The sequence below is a fragment of the Crocodylus siamensis genome, chromosome 1 (assembly GCF_052110815.1).
Source record: "Crocodylus siamensis isolate JL-2025a chromosome 1, ASM5211081v1, whole genome shotgun sequence".
NCBI classification, from domain to species: domain Eukaryota; kingdom Metazoa; phylum Chordata; order Crocodylia; family Crocodylidae; genus Crocodylus; species Crocodylus siamensis.
Genome location: NC_143395.1, coordinates 133,241,136 through 133,261,417, shown reverse-complemented (window position 1 = coordinate 133,261,417; position 20,282 = coordinate 133,241,136). Strand labels below are relative to the sequence as shown.

Sequence of the window (20,282 nt, the reverse complement as noted above, 5' to 3'; positions counted from 1 at the left end):
GCTAAGAAAATTCTATGAGATGAAAAACAGAACTGAATTCCCTTTGTAGAACTCTTTCCTTCTCTGTCAGTGTTATTGGCCCGAAAGCATTCTCTGGAGATCAGTAATGTGGCCTATTTCAGTGTATCCTCTTGGCAAAAGCAGATGATTTCCATCCTTTTGGGTTCAAACCAAGGTGCTTTTACAACAACCTTTTTACCTTTTATTTAGCTCACAATTCGGTAATTTAATGCTGCTCTTTTATTTCAGATCTAACAACTTTGAGACTGGATATAGACCGGTTACTACTGAGGTTGTAGTGGGGCACCCTTACGTTTTGTTGTTCTACTGATATTCTTCTACCAAGCTATTTTTCTGTATGTTTGACAACTATGCCTGCAGCCAATATGGCAGTTGTATTTTCAGACCTGGTGCTTCACATTTGAAACCTCAGTGTTGAATATCTTCTCTTTGCTCCTCCTTTCCCCTAGTAGAAATCTTAACCCCCCGCTTACTCTTTTCTTTATCTATGTGTATATCTAGAATTCAGCTAGCAAACCTGTGGTCGCATGCCCTTTTGATAGAGTTCAGAGCAGCACTGGCAAAATAACAGAAACGATTACTCTAGAATACAGTCTAATATTTTTCTGTAGTATACATTCTAATAATTGCAATTGCTTTTAATACTTTTCACTGTGTTTATTTGGGATGTATATGTTACCTGTTTCTGCTCCACTTTTGTAAATGGATAAAAGGAGTGGCTTAACATGTTTAAAGATTGTTGCACTCAAATAGCGTATATTCCACACAAACAAAATCAGTGTTCAAAACGCAACTGCCCTTACCACCCAGTGCAGAGCAAAGGATGATTTAGGCAAAAATGAGCAAGTGACAGAATACATTTGTATCAGCACTGCAAGTCTGACACCAGGGCAAGCCACAAGTATAGAGCATTCAGGTGGTCTTTACCCATATTTAAGTATTTGCTGTCCACATCTTGAGTGAGAGTCTTTGGTTGTGTTGCGTGGTGTTTGGGGGCTTTTTGTTTTCCTCTTCATACTGCTGGAAGAGGGATTCTCTTTGAAGCAAGTACTGATTGCCTACTGTTGTACCTCCCCTCACCCTCCCCACTCTTTCTCTTCTTTTACTGGCATCATGAGCTGTTTTCCTTCTTGTTAGTAGTTAAACAGAGAGACTTATGGGCCTCTTCAAAACACAAACACAGAGTAAGAATCCTAGAAGTCTGGCTGTGGCTCTGCTTCTGTCCCCCTATATAGTTGTCAAGGTCATCACTATGGCCTCTGAGGCATATTAACACTGTTAATATGCCCAAGTTCTCCTAACATTCCTAGTCCGTGATCTAGAGCAAGGGTTTTCAGCCTTTTTTAAGCAGGGTACCCCTTACAAACACAGAGTTGGGGGTGCTGATAGATGGCTGGATGCAAAGCTGGCGGTGCAGGGAGCTCACACGTGGTCGCCACTGCAATCTGTATATTTTGCAGCTGGACACACAGCCTTCCTCTCTAAAACAGTATCTGTTTTAGAATGGAAGGAAGGACTTGTGGTTGCAAGACTGGATTAGAACTTAGAAGATCTGGTTCTTTGTGATAGGATCACAAACTTCCAATGTGACTTGACACCTCAATTTCTCTGTCCTAGTTCTCCCTTTTTCTGAAGTTGGGATAATATGTCTGTCCATCTTCCCTTCACTGCTGTCTGTCCTTGTGTCTCCCCCTCCCCCCCCCCAAAAACAAAACAAAACAAAAACTGTCTGCTTTTTGACTATTTAGACCAGTGGCGTTCAACCTTCTGCCCCGAATGAGTGGATGGATGGCTTGGGATCAGTTTCCCAGCTTAATCCCATGGGTGGGGTTGGTAGAACCATGGAGTGACCCTCCAGTAACATCAGGTCCGGCTGCAGAGCAACCCTGTGTGTTAGCACAATCTGTCCTAATTAACCCTGTGACTGTCCCCCACTGCCAAATTTCCAGACCCCTGAGGAGCCCCATGGGTTGGATGATAGGGTCCCATGCTCCAAATTTAGCCTGTGGGCTGGAGGTTGAACACCACTGATTTAGACTGTAAGTTCTTTAGTAGAGAGACTATTATTTGCTGTGTTTTGTACTGTGCTTGGTGTGGCATGGACCTTGACCCTGACTGGCAGGCTCTAGAGACTACTACCATGCAATTTTAAAAGTACATTTTGCACACATCAAAGATGTATTAGATTCATTCTCTAGATGTCGCTTAAGCAAAGCTATTTTCTGTGTTTGGCAGTGACAAGGTAGCAAGGCAGCTGTACTACTACCATCTCAAGGAGCAGGTGTTGAGATCTCGATGTACTCACAAAGAAGAAATCTACTTCCTGCTGGCTGCTTATGGTTTGCAGGCAGACTTGGGCAACTACAGGGAGCATGTCCATGTGGGGAGATATTTTGAACCTCAAGCCTACTTTCCACAATGGGTAAGTTGTTTCAGAATCATTGGCACTTTCAGTAGTCATCGTCTGTGATGAAATGTGCCTGTGTAAATAGAAAGACGCCAGCAGGACATTTTCTCAGTTGAGGCTTTAGTTTTTTCCCAGTTTGAACCCTATGGTTAAAAGAGATGATGTTTACAGAAATTTGTTTTGAAGCGTATTCGTTTCAATCCAAGTCATGATCCCCCCCCAAAACCTCCATGCCCTGGAAGTGAATAAACTTATCTTTAGTGCCTTTGATTTTACGACTTGTGGTTTGTATGGACTAAAACTCAGGTTAGTTGCCTGTTGAGGGGCAATGCCAATTGATGAGAACAGACATGAGAGGAAAACACCATACCTTTTTCATATCGACTTAACTGAGTGTTTCACTGTGACCCCCTGGGGTTAGTCTCAGGGATCACAACTCCCTGAGAAGTTTGTAAGTTAAAAAAAAAAAAAAAAAAAAAAGCAATTGCCCCTTTTTTATTTCTGCATTTTTTTTGAAGTGTTTGTACAGTTTTATGCCTTTTCACCTCAAAAAAACAAAACCAGGCTTTGCTGGTAACTGAACCTGTAGTTTGTTATATCGTTTTAAGCCTTTTTTTTAAACTTATGACTGACTCTGTTTGCTTCAGGCCATTGATGCTGTCAGTGACTCAGGCCACATACTATCTTGCACATAAGCACACGTGTTCGTGTGTACAGTTCCTGTGCAGAACACTCCCTTTGCTGCTACTTCTCCTGCCATGCATGGACAATACAATGAGCTGTTATGTGATTGCAGAGTAAATGACAGAGAGAAAGGCAGTGTGCTGGTACTGACTGGGTTTTGGGAGGCCTGGATTTTACTGATTTCTGCCACTAGCCTGAAAGTCTCATCAAGTCTCTGCCCCTATTTCCTTGCTAGTCCAGGCTGTTTCCAAGCTTGAGGAAGGGAGTTGTGGGGGAAGGGTTCTTGGTGTTAGGTAGCTTCCAGAGGGTTTAAAGAGGTGGGTTTGACAGATTACTTATACGGCAGTTTTCAGTCTGTCTTATCATGGTAAATTTTTAATCTTGCAAATATTCCAAAGGCCAAGGCTGAGCAACGCAGCTCTGATGCACTAAGCCACAGCCCCAGGCAAGCATGTGGGTGATTTATTATTGCAAATAGTAAACTCTGGCACACACAGGGAGACTCTTCTCTCGCTGCCCTGAGGGCATCGCAGCAAACACTTCACAGTCCAACTGCAACTTTTTATCAGCAGCTACCACAACCAGAATAATAAAGCATGGTTAAGACATAAGAATACAAAGGCTGACTTCCAAAGAACTGTGACCTTTGCATATAATGACTTCCATAAAGTTAATGACGGAAGATGCCATCTTCTGGATAAATTTAAAAACAGACTGGTTGGGATTTAAAACATTTGTTCTGCTTTCTGGGTGTCATGTCAGTGATATTTTTATTTTTACATTTGTTCTTACTTGGTTGAGATTGCTGAAGACCTGCTGACCTCATTTGTTCCCTTGTGGGCAGGTAATTGCAAAGAGGGGGAGTGACTACATCTTGAAGCATGCTCCAGAGATGCACCGAGAACAGCAAGGTCTGCCTGCTAAAGAAGCAGTGCTGAAGTTCATCAAGGAGTCCTGTCTACTGGAGGATGTTCCTGTCCATTACTACAGATTACAAAAGGTTAAACAAACAGCTTTTAACCTTAAAAAGGTTGGGAGGAGGGCAAGTGGCACCCTTATTTTCTTTAACTTAATGTTTTGCTTTGAATTTGTTTGCATCTGAGGAGGTTTCACCAATACGCCAAAAAGGTGTGGTGCATCTGAAGAATATGCAGATGTAGGAGGAATTACATTAAGAAACCATATACCATATATTTTTTGCATGTTGAGGCATTTTTATTTGAGGGGTGAGTGGAGAAGGGGGATTGTTGAAAGGTTTATTGAAAGGGTCTGTTGCCATGTCATGCAAGTGCCACAAAACGGAGAGCACTCACGTACACAAGTGAGTATTTTCTTACATCATTGTTTTTAACATGCGGCTGGTTTTGGGGTTCACGTTAATTCTTTTTGTCCACTCACTTCCTCCACTTCGGACTCCCCAGTGACTGACTGGTTGGTCCTGGTCAGGTGATTTGACTGGAGACGGAACTCTTCAAACAGTGACTCTCCCATCTCGTGACTCAATAGGGGTTCCAATGTTAGAAATAAAAAGGCTGTATCTTAAGTATAAAAGAAGAGGCATATCTTAGAGCAAGTTCAGTTTTTTCACTCGCATCCTAGTGGATGCATAGATTCAGCTTCTGAGTGGCAGAATTCATTTTGTCCAAAGCTTACTGAATAATCTGAGGGTTTTCAGAATCCAATGACTTCCTGTCTGCAGTGGTTGCATCCAGGCAAAATTTATGTCCAGAAGGCATCAAAAGCTTGAGAGGCCTGTTTCATTCTACTGAATCCCAGAAGCTCCATTTACTACAAAAACATTAGGAATAAAGTTTCAGGTTCTTTAAAGGAAATACGTTCAAGTGCGGGCTCAGATTCTAATGATGTTGGTTTAACCGCTCATAAACCATAGTCACTCCCTCCTCTTCTACCCCTTTGAATCTAAGGTCGTTAGTGATGGAGGCATAAGGCTGCAAGAAATATGCTTGACAGGACCTGACACAATTTATGTCTAGAGATGCTGAGGGTGTGAAATTGGTTGGCCCAATGGTCAGAATTCTTGTCTGCCTTGAAATACTGCATGTGTTTAATTCTTTTGTGCACTACTATGATCATGGTACACTTGCCTTCCCACTGCCACCTCCACCCCAAGGGAAGTTTTGCAAATGGCTAATTATCTGCCCTGGGTGATCCTTGGATGACAAAACTCTGTCTCACAGCTAGTGTGCCGGAAACAGTAGCTGAGGAAGGCCTGGATGTCAGGATATTGTGCCAATTCATGGGAGACGTGGTGAAGTCTTGAATTTCCTAGTGTCTGGGCTGGCAGGGCTCATGTCTTTTAAGGCTGGTAATGAGCTTGTCTGTGCATGGTTGGAGAAGGAAGTTATCGCATCAGTCTCTTCCTCTCTCCACTGTCTCCATTTAGAGAACACAACCAAAAAGACTTCCAAACTATTTCTAATTGGATTCTCTTCCTCCACCTGGGTGTAGCAGTATGGCCTGTATCTTGAAAAGTTCCATGTGGGAAGAGGGGAAGTTCTAATGTCAAGGCTTGTGCTTTTATTCCCATAATATGGCATTATTTTGCTTGTTCCCAGGGAGTACCAGTTTCTGTGGCAGGGGGAGCATGTGGGTGTGGGACCCCTCAACATCAGTACGTGCTAGGAAGCACTTTTCTTAAGTAAACACAGGACTATAACCCATTTTAGACAAGTTAATTGTTTGTTAATGCATAGAGTTGCCGTTGTTGGATGAGTGTACTCGCCTTGATACAGTACATTAGGGTGGAGGTCACAGTAACCCTTTTAAACCCTTAAATTTAAATAAATCCTTCAGGATATAGCAGTCAGCCTCTTCATCCTTTTTCTAAATCCAGACTGCATTGCAAGATACTTGAGTAAGTCTGTTTTGTGGGCTGGTACTACTGGTGTGGTAGGACTACTAACAGGAACAGCCAGAAGGTGGGACGGGGGTGGGCCTTATACCAAGTTGACTGTCTCTACTTCTGTGTCATCCAGAGACGTGGGTGCCTTCTAAGGGATAGCAGAAGCAGCATATTACTTCTGACTTTAGTCACCTGCAGATAACCTCTTAGTTACATAATTGACCATCCTTTGAATCTAGTAATGCGGGAGTCCATCTTAGTGGCTGTACGTTGTCCTTGGGGTTTGGTGGAATGCATGCGATCCTGGCAAGAAAAGAACGAACCAAGCACAATGTTCAGTTTTAAGTTTTATCATGTGTTTTTTCAAGAAGCAAAAAGACGACAGTGTTTTCAAAAAAAAAAAAAAATCTACCAGGAGTAGGGAGGCATGACATTTAGATAACCTCTGCTGAAGGGGATGATCCTGCTGCATGGTTGCAGTACTTGCCAAAGTAAGAGCATGGCCTATGTGTGGTTTACCTTTTGAACCCAGATGTCTGTATGTTCTTCTAGGATAAGAAGGAGGATCGCCCAACAATTGTCCTGGGCCTGACCCTTAAAGGAATGCACATCTATCAGGTAATGAAAGCCTGGGTCTATAGCATTAACTCCTTCTAGTTCTCGTCACACTCCTTTTCACCTCTACCCTTGCCTCTGTACTTCCATGTCCTCTGGGGGTGGGGGTGACAGACTACATATCTCACATTCTTGGTTGTCTGTGAATGCTTTGTCCATCTCAAACTCCACCCCTCTCTGCCAATCCCTGTGTCATTGTGAGTTTGATATGTTGCAGGAGGTAAACCATGTCCGTCAACTCCTCTATGACTTTCCTTGGTCACACATTGGGAAACTTGCATTTCTGGTGAGTGTTGCAGAATGCCTGCCATCTGGCTGGGGGTGGAGGGGGTTGTCCTGGAACCTGGCAAAGCTATTGGTTTTGTCCGAGTGTCTGCGCTAAGCATTTTTTTAATGTTACCAGTTTAAGTAGAAAATGGTGTATCTCTTGCCACTCTACTACACAAATTACTGAAAACCTGCTTCCTTTCAGTGCTCTCCCACTTTTTTTTCCCAGGGGAAAAAATTTGAAATCCAGCCTGATGGTTTGCCTTCTGCACGGAAATTGGTTTACTATACAGGTTGCCCATTCAGGTCACGGCATCTATTGCAGCTCCTTAGCAACAGTCACCGACTCTTTCTCAACATCCAGCCAGTGCTGAAGCAAATCCAAAAGCTGGAGGAGGCTGAAGGTATGTGATGGAGGGTTGTGGGGAGTCATACCTTGGTTTTCTCTCACTAGGAATTGTGAGATGGCCTTAAGATATTTTTGAGGGGCCTACCAAGTTCTGAACAAGATTTGAATTGGGAGACAGTTTTCAATTACTCAAGGTTCAGTGGCAATTAAACAATTGCTTATGCAAGCAAGCAAGCAGTCACTAAATGGCTAATACTTTCAGGAGTCTCCCTAGGCAGAACAAGTTTTCATAATCACATTGTAATATGGATCCTCGTGTTTCTAACAGGCTTATAGCATCTAATTGTGTATACATTTGAGTCCCTAAGATGAAGCATGACAAAAATGAGAGCAACATATTTTCTTCCTAGGGATCAGTATAGGCCCTGAAGCAGGGATTAAGAAGAAATTTCTCTTAGTGGTGTCCTAATGGGACAATACAATCCCTACTGCTTATAGTGCTCACTGAAGCTGAGCACTGCTAACTGAGATGAGTGATAAAACTAGGGCTAGTATCATTAGTGAAATTCCACTCAAAATAGCTGGCACCATTCATCTCTTCTAGCATGGTGACTGCTGTGCTCTCCCATTCTTGTGCTATTTGTTAATTCTAGTTGCAGTGCATAAAGCATGTCACTGAGGACTGGACCATTCAGTGGCATGCGACAGCCGCCAGTGAAAAGAATGTCATAACAATATAAATATTCCAAGATATTCCATAACTGTCATATGTGAGGGTTGTGTACCTTTTTTTTTTTTTTCTGCAAGAAAAAACAAAGTGTGGTTGGGCTTTAAACTTTTTTCCTAAACACATTGTATTATGTTTCAGTGTAAGTGTGTAGGAAAAGAGAGAGTTTATTCTATAAAATTGGATCAGAACCACAAAAGGACTTCAAAGTTACCTTAGTTCTGTGCTGATCTTTAGTTGCTATTTGGTACTAGGCACCATCACATCCAGAATACTCAGTTAGATGAACTGTTTGTCTAATTTGATACAAATAAGTTCCTAATACAAATAAATAATGCATCAGGGTTGGAAAAAATTGAAATGGTCAGAAGCCCATTTGGGATCTCGTGACCCACTAGGCACACTCCTTCTCCTGCTTTGACATTTCTTCCCCATTCCCTGAGGGGTTCCCTTTGAGCTTGATCCTGGGAGCTCAACACAAACTCCCAACAACTCCACTGCATGCCCAAAAAACTGGTTGCCCCTCTCTTTCCCCCCTCTTAAATAATTTCAGGTGCTGAATACTCTAAAAAATGGAGTCACTGTTAATAAGCTCCTCCTGGATCAGAGTAGTTGAAAATGTTAGGGTTTGTCCTTTTTCTCCAGTTCTAGTATTTGCAATTATACCAGTTCACACCCTGGCTGACAAGTGTTATTAGCAATACAATGAGTTTTGTAATATAGATGGAACTCCCATATGGAGGGCTTCCTCCTACACCAGTGAAGTCAGCGGGAGCTTTGCTGTTGAATTGTATAAAAGTAGCATCAGACCTAATAAACCCGTTATACAGCCTTTTGCACAAGCTAGCAAGTGCGCTTCAGACTACCTAACCCATACTGTTTATTTCTAATTAAAACTATCTCACCCGCTTCTCCCCCCACCCTTCCAAGAACTTCTATAAAATAAAAATACTATTTGGTTTTTCTTTTTAAGATTGATTCAGGTGTCATGGTAATCCAGTTTGCAATGAGAATGTGTTTGTGGGGTTTTTTACCTTATGCTTGGGATAACATTCTTGTGCACTGGAATTCTCCATATTCTTTTGTCCTAGGGTAGCTTTAAATCATCCATTTCGATGACTTCTTTTAAGTGCTCCTAAATGCATGGGTAAACGTTGACCCAGGCATAACGTTGCATCTAGTCAGCTCAGGCAGCAGGGGGCCAGACAGGGCTCCACATGCTGGGGCACTTTTGTGCCCCAGCCAGCCCCTTGGCCACCTAATGCTCCGCCCCAGCTCAAACTGCTGCAGTCCTGGGCACAGATTCTGCATGTGCATCCTGGACTGCAGCAGTTTGAGCATCTACACATGCCATTAAGGTGGCATAATAAACTCTAGTGCAAAGTACAGATGTCCCTAGTTGCTGTGCCCCAGCTTAAGACATGTCTACAAGCCAAGGAAAACCCCCCACTTGCAGATGCCCTCCACTCCCTCCCCCCCATATGTTGGGGAACAGGAAAATCCCCTGAAGGGAATTCTCCCAGGGACTTAATTGCAAGCAGCTTCTCCCCCCTTGCAGATGCATGGTGGGGAAATCTGCAAGGGATTTCCCTGCATACATCCTCAGATAAGGGGTTGGGGACTCGAACAGGGATCCCCCTTCTACATTTGCAGTTGCACATGGGGAAGTCCTGCTGCCAGGGGCTCTTCCCTTCCCCCCCCACCCCATATGCATGTCTGCAAGTGTATGTGGGTGGGGGAGAAAATTACACTCCCCCCCTCTTCACTTGCAGACCTGTGCATATCTGCAAGCACAACAGGAAGGACTTGGACTCCACCTCTATGCTTGCAGACCCACACGGGGGGGAGAGATTTCCCCTTGCCTACATCTTCAAGTGCAGAGGTGCAGGTAGGACTCGTACTTTTCCCCTCTCCAGACTTGCAGACATGCCTGGGGAAATCCTTCTGCAGCCTTTAACTACCTGAAGGGGGGGTTGAAAGAGGATGGAAACTGTTCTCAGTGGTGACAGATGAGAGAACAAGGAGCAATGGTCTCAAGTTGCAGCAAGGGAAGTTTAGGTTGGATATTAGGAAAAACCATCTCACTAGGAGTGTGGTAAAGTAGTGGAACGGGTTACCTAGAGAGATGGTAGAATCTCTGTCCTTGGCAGTTTTTAAGGCCCAACGAGACAAAGCTTTGGCTGGGATGATCTAGTTAGGGCTGGTCCTGCTTTAAGCAGGGGGTTGGACTACACAGATCTATAACAGTATAACATTGTAAGTCACTGAGGCTTGTATTTTAAATACCATTCCTTTGCTGAAAATACGGTGCCGGGGGGAAATCCTACATGCAGCATTCCCCTTGCAATGGGGGCACGTTGTAGATACTCAGTGGAGATACTGAGCATCTTGACAGATAAATCCCACGCTGGAGATCATGAGACTATTAAAGTAAGGAGGAAGGGTACAGTTACCTCTGATATCCAGCACTCTGAGCTGCCGATCGAGATTAGCATAAATGTGGAGAAGTCCAAAGTAACATCATTTAATGGTTGGTAGAGCAGGGATGTAGTTGTGTGCCTTGCAAAGGAAATTGGAGGCCTTCAGCATATAGATATTAAATTACACCCAGAAATAAATGAGATCAGTTCATTGCATCACTTCTCATTTCCTAAATGCCTTCACTGAGGACTTCAGTTGATTTAGTTGTCAGTCTGCTGTTCATTTGGGAAAGATGAGACGCAGTGAGCCAGGCACCCACCCAATTCTCTGATTCAGGCTCACTCTCTGTTTTTTTTTTTTTTTCTTCTTCCTTGTTCCTTTTCCTTACTAGTGCCATACCCTCTTACTCTAGGGTTTACATTCCTCTCTTCCACTAATCTCAGTTATACAATGTGTGCAGCTGAGCCCAGTATTTATTGGCAGTGACAGGTCTGAGGTGGCTAGCATTCCCAAGTATTGTGTGCTTATGCTTATACTAGTGTGTCAAGAATGATATGTGGGAGGGGGCGGGGGGAAGCTTGCTAACCTTAAGTCGTATTTCCCCCCCGCGCCGCTGCCGCCTCCCAGGAGCAGGGGTGAGGGGAAGCTTGCCCTGCCATCCCCTCTGCCAGCACCCTGTGCTGCCACTGCCACTGCCTTGTGGGGGGGGGGGGGGGCCACCAGCCTCTTCCCCCACCCCCCCGCTCCATTCCCACCATCGTGGTGGTGCGCTGTCACTGCCGCCCCCTGTCTGTAACACTCCTGGAGCACTCTGGTTGTTTCAGTAACCAATCGGAGTGCTCCAAGAGCATTGGGGGCAGACAGCCAGACGGATGAAGCCCGTTATTGTGTTAGTGTGGGGAGGGGACGGCAGGAAGCGAAGAAGAATGTGGTGGTAGCTTATATACGGCCAAGCCTGTTCTGGGGCCAGCACTGACTCGCTGAGCAGTGCCTGGCAAGTTTTGATGTTTATCGGTTTCCATTTCCAGGTGGCTGAAGGAAGGTGGGTTGGGGTCATCTTTAGGGTTTAGCAAGCCTTAAGGTGAGGTAGATGGAAATGGGCCACCTGCTGCCTCCCTTTGTTATCTCACTGTCAGAGTGGGAGATTTGGGAGGTGAGATTAGGCAGCAGAACTCATTGCTCAGGGGTAAGGCACAGACAGATTAGCCTGGCTTGAGATGCGAAACGTGGCCTTCTCTAAAAGCAGGCCATCAAAACGCTTGCTAACAGTGCTTGGCCCAGACTGTTAACAGTACCAGGTCTCCGCTGTCACTCACTTAGTCCCTCTATGATTTTGCTCACTCCCTGTAATATGGAGATAATAGCAAGTCTTTAGCGTGTCCCACCGTGAATATGCTAAAGATTGTGAGGCACCCCGATCCTGTGGCAATGAGGCACTGTGTAAGTACAGTAGGTAGAGATGATGTTTGGCACGTTCTGATTCTGGGCTTGTTTCAGTATTGGTTGTCGTATTACCTACAGTAGTCATGAGGGCACCCTGAAGTGTGGCTCCTGACTGTGATCCCCTGCATAGATGGAAGAAATGGTCTCAGGCAGGCTCTTTCCTTCAACCCCTTTTTTACACTGGGGATTGATAGAGCAGCTGTGGCAGACGTGGGGCATGGCTGGCTGAAGAGAACCACTAACTTTTCAGGCCCTTTATTCTACTATAGAGGAAAATACGGACCTCTTATGCTCAAGGATTGATTTGTGCATACAGAACTAAGTGTTTGAAAATGGGGTCAGGGAATCAATGGGGCCAGGCTCCACCTTGGGGCGGTTACAAATGAGATCTCTACCCAGTAGCAGTATCTGTCAGAAACCTTTCTCAATCAGTGATTTGTAACCCATCATTTTCTTCAGGCAAACAACTAAAGGCTCTGCATTCCCGTTTTGCTGGGCTGTGTTCTAGAAGGAGAAAGGCCCAGGGTGAATAAGTACAGATGTCTCTCAGCCATTAGTCCTCAATGCAGTGCATGTGTGAGAGAGGCAAATGTGATCCTAGCAAGTGAAGCATTAGTCTCTTTGTGCAAGGAATGGGGGTGACCCCATCTGGAATATTTGTGTGGTTGGGGTCACTCAGGTTCAAGGAAGATTAACTCAGATTGAAACAGGTGAGGAATGGGGGGCTGTCTTGTGAGTGGAGACTAGAAGAGCTTGGCTTGTTTTGCCTTGCAGGGTAGAGGTTGACAGTGGGCCTGACTTGTCCAGAAATACACTGAGGAAGTAGATGCCAAGAAGTGAACTGGAAGGGCAGGACAATGTTGTCACAAGAATAAATTTGTGTAAAATGGCCACGAATAAATTCAGACAGGAAGTTTTAAGAAGGAGGTTTCTAACCCTCAGTGCACTGAAGTTCTGGCATAGCCTTTTAATATGAGCAATGGGAACAATAGAAGCCTAACTAGTTTCAAGATGAATGATACTTAATACATATATGAGAGGGATCGTATGACATTGCCCAGAATAACAGCAAATCCTGGGACTTCATTCTCCCCTTGTACTCGGCTTTGGTGAGGCCGCAGCTGGAGTACTGCATTCAGTTTTGAGCTCCACAATTCAACAAGGATGTGGAGAAGCTTGAGAGAGTCCAGAGGAGAGCCACACGCATGATCAGAGGTCAGGAAAACAGACCTTACGATTACAGGCTGAGAGCCATGGGGCTCTTTAGCCTGGAAAAGCGTAGGCTCAGGGGTGATCTGATGGCCACCTATAAGTTTATCCAGGCTGACCACCAGGATCTGGGGGAACATTTGTTCACCAGAGCGTCCCAAGGGATGACGAGGTCGAATGGTTATAAACTACTACAAGACCATTTCAGGTTGGACATAAGGAAGAATTTCTTTACTGTCCGAGCCCCCAAGGTCTGGAACAGTCTGCTATCGGATGTGGTTCAAGCACCTACACTGAACACCTTCAAGAGGAAATTGGATGCTTATCTTGCTGGGATCCTATGACCCCAGCTGACTTCCTGCCCTTCGGGTGGGGGGCTGGACTCGATGATCTTCCGAGGTCCCTTCAGCCCTAATGTTTGTGAAATCTATGAAACAGGACTACCTCCATCCCTTCCTGTCCTATGTCCCTGTCTTCCCATACTCTCTATAGAAAGTTGTGGGGAGGGCCTCAGTCAAAATTATATTCTCAGGTCGATGGTGCCACTCTTTCATCCAGTTCCACCTAGAAGGGACCTACAGAGGTCACCTAGTCCAGTCCCCTGCCTGAGGGAAGATCCCTATCCAAACCATCCTATACAAATCCATAATGTAAACTCTTTGTTAAACCACTGCCAACCCTGGCACAACAAGACCTAACACCCTAACCTGCCATAAATTAGGGGAACCATGGCAGCCAACATCCTACTTCTAGAAAAGGTTGTTAATATATGCTCAGGAAATCCCAAGTAAAGGGCCATGCCCCCTGCTACGGAGGAAGGCAAAAACCCCACAGTTCATACCAGGCTGCTGTACTGGAAAAGCAGTAGATGCTATAGTCCCATATTAAATGCAGGATAAACTCCTTTATTGGGAGTCCTACCCCTTCTTGATCATGGTTTCACTCAGGTCCCAGAACTGACTGAGTTCCTTTGCCTTGACTCTTGCTCTTGACTTTTTTAACCCCTTTTCGTTCGTTCTTTCTTGACTGTGCAGAGAAGAAGCGTTATCGGGAATCCTATATCAGTGACACTCTGGAAATGGACCTTGACCCATCGGATAAGCATTCCCATGGCAGTGGCAGTAGCGGGGGCAGTGGGAGGAACAATCGCCTGTCTCGCCAGTCCACAGGGAGCCATGGCAGCTCACACACATCGGGCATCGAGGCCGACTCAAGGCACCGGATATCAGTAGAAATGTCAGTGGATGAGCCCTTCAGCATCGATCGGGTACATCGAAAGGAAAAATCATGTAGCTCAACCATCAGCTATGGCAGTTCCGGCATTGACAGCGGAAGCAAAGGGAGAGCTGAAGATGACTCTCAAGATGGTGGTAAGGAGTAGAGAACTTTAGTTGGTAGCAGCCTTCTTTTGCAGCAGAACAAGGAAGTAATGAAATTTTAAAATGGCTTGGAAGGGCAGAAAGATGATATTAACAGCTCTCTTGTCTCTTGCAGAGGTTGAACTGGCAGTGGATGAGCCAGAGGAGATGCCCATTGATGCTCCTTTAGAGAGAAACCAGGTGCGGGCGGAAAAGGAAAGTCATCCTCTGGCTCTAGACACTGCTAGTTGCCCAGGTGAGGGAGTCTTCTCTATTCACTTGGTGATTCTCTTAAGGTTTCATGAAGTGTTTCTCAAGGTTGGCAAGTGCAGCATAATCCAAATGAGAAGCTTAAGCAGCTGGGGGGGGGAGGTGTAATTAGCTCTGCTTTACAATTGTTGTCTCCTTTTATGACTTTGAGACAAAATTTGAAGTCAGATTATATAGAGGTGTAAGATGGTAGACCCTGTTGCACTATATTGTCTTCCCTGCTGGCCTGCTTTTTTCCCCCTTCTTCAGCTTATCCCAAAATGTAATTGGGCTTTATTCAAGTGACAGCACAGAGAGAAATTCTTGAAAACTTTTTAAAACTTTGGTAACCAAAGAATTTAACTTGCCATGTATCATTTACTGCAGAAAAAGCAGTCACTAAGCTAGATGCAGCAATGGCTGGGTGAGGTTCTGTGGTCTATAGTACTCAGGAAGTCCAAAGTAAATGATTCTAGTGGTCCTCTCTGGCCCTAAAAGTTTTATCAGTCTGTGTCCTAAAAGCAGGTGAGATTGCAATGACTAGGAAACCAACCAATAGAAAGAAATATAGCCCTTATAATGCTGTCTTTCTAATTATGAACTTTGGAATCAATGCTAAAGGTTAAAGATGCATGAATATTAGAGAGTAGAGCTCACTGACTTTTGCAGGTAACAGTCAAGTGATGGATATATGTACAAGAAAAGGGGGCTGCAAGTGTGTGTGTTTGTGTGTGTGCACACATGCAGAAAAAGGCTATATAGTGTAGACAGAAAGTGGTTGTGTAAATTTGTGTCTGTAGCTGAAGTTTGTGCATGTTAATGTGTACAGAAGAAACGTGTGTGTGCACATGCATGCACAGGAAAGGGGGCCAACCCTATGTAACAGCACATTGTGTGTGTGTGTGTGTGTGTGTGTGTGTGTGTGTGTGTGTGTGTAAAACTGACGTGTTAACGCATATACAAGAAATGTGTATGTGTGTGTGTAGCTGAAGCCTGTGTGTTAAGGCTTACCGAAAGGCACAACTTGCACCTTGTGCAAGGTGGTGGTTTGGATGATGCAGAACTAGTTGGGCATAATTATTTAAGGAAGTGTGGTATTTTCCCACAAACCTGTGCAAATTTATAATGACCTGTGATTTATAATAATGGTTTATTTCATTTTTCTGCTCTGCAGCCATTGATCAGAAGTCGCTTTCCGTGGTACAAGTCACATTGATAAAAATGAGAGGTCAAAGTGTGGAATCCCTTCAGCAGGTGAGAAGGAAAAATGGTCAGGTGGGTCAATCCATATAATAGTCTAATTTGCACTGCTTTAAATCAGATTACTAATGTGATACTGGAGGTACACAAGAATAATTGAGACCAGCTGTTAGCCACTGATTTCTACCACAAGTTGAATGTGGAAGCCGCATTTGGATCCAGAAAGTTTTGAAGTAAGCAACACTGAAATCTTGCGAGCTGTCTTTTTTTCTGGTTTTTATGCTACTAAACAGCAGAGAGCACGGGCTATTTCATAGTTTGGATCCCAACCTAAAGTCAAGAGCATACAATTAGATTTGGATCTGAGATGTAAACTCCATCTTTTCCAAACTCCTGAAGTTGCAAGAGATTCAAATCTTTGGGTCTGGTTTTGCTTCATCTCTAGTTGCAACTTTTTCTTTGATTGTTGTATGCTTTTAAAACAAACAAAAAAAAAATTAAGTCTTTTTTCTTTCCCAACTTCTGTGAAAAGGAAACTATGCAGAGCAAAAAGGCACATACTGGCATATCTGCACATGTTGCTACGTCATAGTAGGAGTATGTTATGGCCACGTAGCGTTGGCAGGCACAAACCATGCCATCACAGCTACGTCACCATAGCGACACACACTCCTTCGGTATAGTGCGTTGCTACAGTGACACTGGGGCTAAAAATAACTGTGCACTGGCGGCACAGCGCAGTGCAGGCTGTTACTGCACTGTCATTTAGTAGTTTCAAAAGTACCCTCCTTTCCAAAGGAAGTACTAAATGATGGGGCAGTAATGACAGTGCTGTAGGAGCACATGTAGACATACCTTCTGTATAGGAAGCAAGTCTGTGCTGCTCCATGAGAAATAGCTTTTATTTACAGTCCTCTCAACTTTATTTTTCAAAGTGTGGCTGTAATTAGAAGGAAAAAAACATGGCAGTGACTCTGCTACTGTGAGGTTCTCTGTTTATTACCTGTGTGACACCAGATCAAATGGACCAGCTAGAAAGAGGGCACCTGCTTCTCTCTTTTCCCTCTAATTTGCAGGGTCTGCAATTTACTTCTTGACCTTTTTCCCCAAGATGACTCTTCTTTTTTTTCTGGACATAGTGTCAACAGTGATTTTTATTTTTTTATTTTTTTTTTAATATGTGAAAAAATTTTAAAATCCTACGACTACATTGATTTTAAGTGGCTCAAACACATAGGGAGAAGATACCTTGAATAAGGGGGTCTTTTTACAGTCAGTCTTCCTTCTTACTGTGCACATTTACAGTCTTCTACTATTAGTTAGCATGCCGCTCCCAATTCTGATACCTTATAAGTTTTTTTTTATAAGACTATTTCTGTAACATTTTTCTCATAGTTACTTCTTTTAACCTATGGCTAACGTGTGGTCAGATGACAAATTTGGTTATATAACATGAATGATCAGTATGCTACTTGCTTTGGAACTTATTTACATAGCGTGCAAATGAACAAATGCATTATGGCTAACCTTTCAGCAGAACTGTGCTGTGGATGGCTAACTGCTCCTATTTCGCCTTTGCAAGCAAACTCAAGCCAGAGGCTAAGTGCTTTTGAAATCTGTTGTGTGCATTTTCATTTCACTTTCACTATGATCTTCTCTTCTGCTACTGTGGGGAAGAGATCTAATGAACTGAAAAATTGTTTTGGCTTAATATTCCTAAAATTAATCCTAGAGTTAATTTCAGGAATAATCATATAAGACCCAGGACAGTAAAGATCAGCTGGTTGAATTGGGCAGTGTCCCAGCTGATCGGTAATTCATCAATAAAAGCCAAGTTGCTGTTGCTTCTGCAAGACTAAACATGCCTCTAAAAATTACTATTGGTTTATTTCTCTTGTTTTTCCATTTTTTCCTATAATCTGTTAATTGACTCTTCTTGGCACTTGTATAGAATTTAGGCACATTAGCCCCTCACTTCTTTTTTTTTCAATGTATTTTCTGAACCTTCCTTTTTATCTTTTATGACAAACCTGAGGAAGGATACGTCAATACTTGAAAGGTTGTCTAAATGTCTGCCACCCATGCAGTCAGTCCAATAAAAGATCCCACCCATGAACTCTGGCCTCTCATACTTCCTGGACCCTCACGGCTACACTGTCACTTCAGTGCTTTACCTTGTAACATTTTAATGTTCTAATACTTTTTTTTGTCCTTTTATTTTATTTATTTATTTTTAAATATATTGTCAGTGGCTGACCAGACCAGCTCTGCCAAAAAGTGTCATTTCAGCCAGTCCTGTCAAATGCTTCATCCTTGTAATCGGTACTGGGGATGCAGCACGCAGAGATCAGAAGCTGAAGGAAATAAAAAGGCAGCTGACTGAATTCAGTTTCCTAATGCCTCACAGCATCATTAAGCTAATGTTTTTAGGAAAACTGATGGGGTTGGTTTGAGGGAACTTGGAACACTTCGAACAACTGATAAGCAGTAGTAGTCAGCATCCCTAAGCTATATGAGGGCTGTTTCTGAGCACATAATCATTTTCTCATGTGTGTCTTACTGACCTGGCAGGTGGGACAGCCCAAGGGAAGGAACTGCCCAGACCAGCACAGCCAGAGTTTGGATGATATCCGTCTTTATAAACATCGGCATCCACCAGTAAGCACCATGTTATCTTCGGACACGTCCCACAGCTACACATTTGGCTGTGCTCTGGAGGATAAGTTGGCCAGCTATGGTTGTGTTTACTCCACAACAGACTGCAAAACGAAGTCTGCCCTCTATGGCAAGAGATCCATGAACTGCCTGTCACTGGATCTTTTGGGAGAAGACCAGCTTCCAGAAGAGTTTGTGGTGTAGTCGGGTTTTGGGAGCTGTTAAACCATGGGACAGTTTATCTTGGTAATGAAAGCTGTTATATATACCTCGCTAACACATGATGTAATCACTTTGGTTCTTGCAGGTGACCATAAACCACCTTTTTCCCCTATCAAGTGATTTCTTAAGTAGTGTCATAACCCTACAAACCTGACTGAAGTGCAAATGAATTAGAGTAGCACTTTATTTTTTAACATATGCTGGGACTGAAATATCTGTCTTTTTACTCGGCACAAAACTAAAGTGGCCTGCACCATGAGCATTGATGCTACTTTTTTTTAAATACCAGAAGGCAGATGGATCTAAACACCTAATTTGTTTAGTAAGTCATTTAATTACCTGAAGGATTGCTGATTCTACATGGATCTAAAAAAGAGACATTGTATTTCCTGGCATTCCCTCGTATTTCATGCTGTTACCACTCAAGTCCAATGTTTTGGTCACCAAGTTCACTTTTTCCTGCAGGGTGCTGACTGCTGTCAGTTTTCTCCTGCAGTACATCTCAGTCCCTCTGCAAGGGTGGTGGAAGTGCTAAAGATCTGTGCTATAGAAGGTGCTGCTTTCTTGAAAATTAATGGAAGCTGTGCCTTTAACTTTGCTAGGTGGAAGGTCAGCTGCCCTGGGAGTTTTCTTAGTTTTCTTCCCTTTAACTTACAACCAAATGTATTGCTGTTTTAATTGCATTTCAGAGCAACATGCTAGGAACTATCAGTCCCTTAACATGACTACGGACCTGCTAGTGTTGATTCCTAAAACACATTATTCATTCTTTAAGTTGTTTAGGAAATGTTGAGTCCAGTGCTTCCAAGAGTTTATTTTCCCAAAGAAAAACATAAGCATGCTAAGTGATGGCTCCTCAAGAAGGAAGTGTGACTAAAGAAGTTGTTCAGGCATAATCACCTCTACTTAGATCATAAAGAATTCTATATGAATTCACTTTCTCATTTTGGGAGGCACACAGAGAGGAAGTAGATTTTGGAGGGTGACTAAAGTAGTTGGTGGTAGTGTCCAGTAATAGCTTTGGTTAGGGCATTCATAAAGGGATGGAAGACTATCTAGGGTTCCTGATGTTGTGTTTATAGCTGATTCATTGTGCATGTATTTGGGGCAGATATAGAAGCGTGTCTGTTGGCTTTGAGAGGATTGTGCTATATGACAAAAAAAAACAAAAACTCCTAGCCAGTTCATAAGAGGGAGGCTGTCTGTCTTTACTTGGTTCTGTGTTATGTCTTCCCCTTTTTTTACAACAAACAGCACTTGGGAAAGAGGACATAGGACAACCATTGCCCCATCTGAGACAGGTTCTGTTACTAATACAAGTTTCGTAAGTCCACTTCTGAGACCACTGTTTTTAAAAAAAAAAGAACAAAAACAAAAAAAAAACTACAAGCACAAAGAATGTGAAACGTCATCATAATGACTTAGGAACCTTTTGCATTGTACTGATCTGCTTGTATTAAAAAGATGAAGCTATTAGGATTAGAAAGTTTTTTAAATTTTATAATTGATTTTTATGTGTTGGAGAAAGGTCCCAGTAACTTTTAGTATGACTCTGAGAAAACAGTATTTCTATACTGATTTTAAACTATTGC

The 20,282-nt window shown here is 43.3% G+C and overlaps 1 protein-coding gene across 7 annotated transcripts in view; it reads left to right on the top strand.

Moving 5' to 3' along the window:
- The window catches only part of FRMD1 (FERM domain containing 1), a 63,990-nt gene extending 44,168 nt beyond the window's left edge, over positions 1 to 19,822 (top strand). For 5 of the 7 annotated variants that reach the window (XM_090043171.1, XM_090043137.1, XM_090043153.1 and 2 more), the window contains 9 exons: positions 2,257 to 2,443; positions 3,957 to 4,112; positions 6,528 to 6,593; positions 6,808 to 6,876; positions 7,087 to 7,261; positions 14,041 to 14,376; positions 14,501 to 14,620; positions 15,788 to 15,888; positions 18,385 to 19,822. In XM_090043171.1, the coding sequence (XP_089899297.1) occupies positions 2,257 to 2,443; positions 3,957 to 4,112; positions 6,528 to 6,593; positions 6,808 to 6,876; positions 7,087 to 7,261; positions 14,041 to 14,376; positions 14,501 to 14,620; positions 15,788 to 15,888; positions 18,385 to 18,672 (1,498 nt within the window). In that variant the 3' untranslated portion in view covers positions 18,673 to 19,822. The remainder of the gene's footprint in view (positions 1 to 2,256; positions 2,444 to 3,956; positions 4,113 to 6,527; positions 6,594 to 6,807; positions 6,877 to 7,086; positions 7,262 to 14,040; positions 14,377 to 14,500; positions 14,621 to 15,787; positions 15,889 to 18,384) is intronic. The other 2 variants (XM_090043189.1, XM_090043180.1) reach the window with 1 other exon arrangement.
- The last annotated feature ends 460 nt before the right edge of the window (positions 19,823 to 20,282 follow it).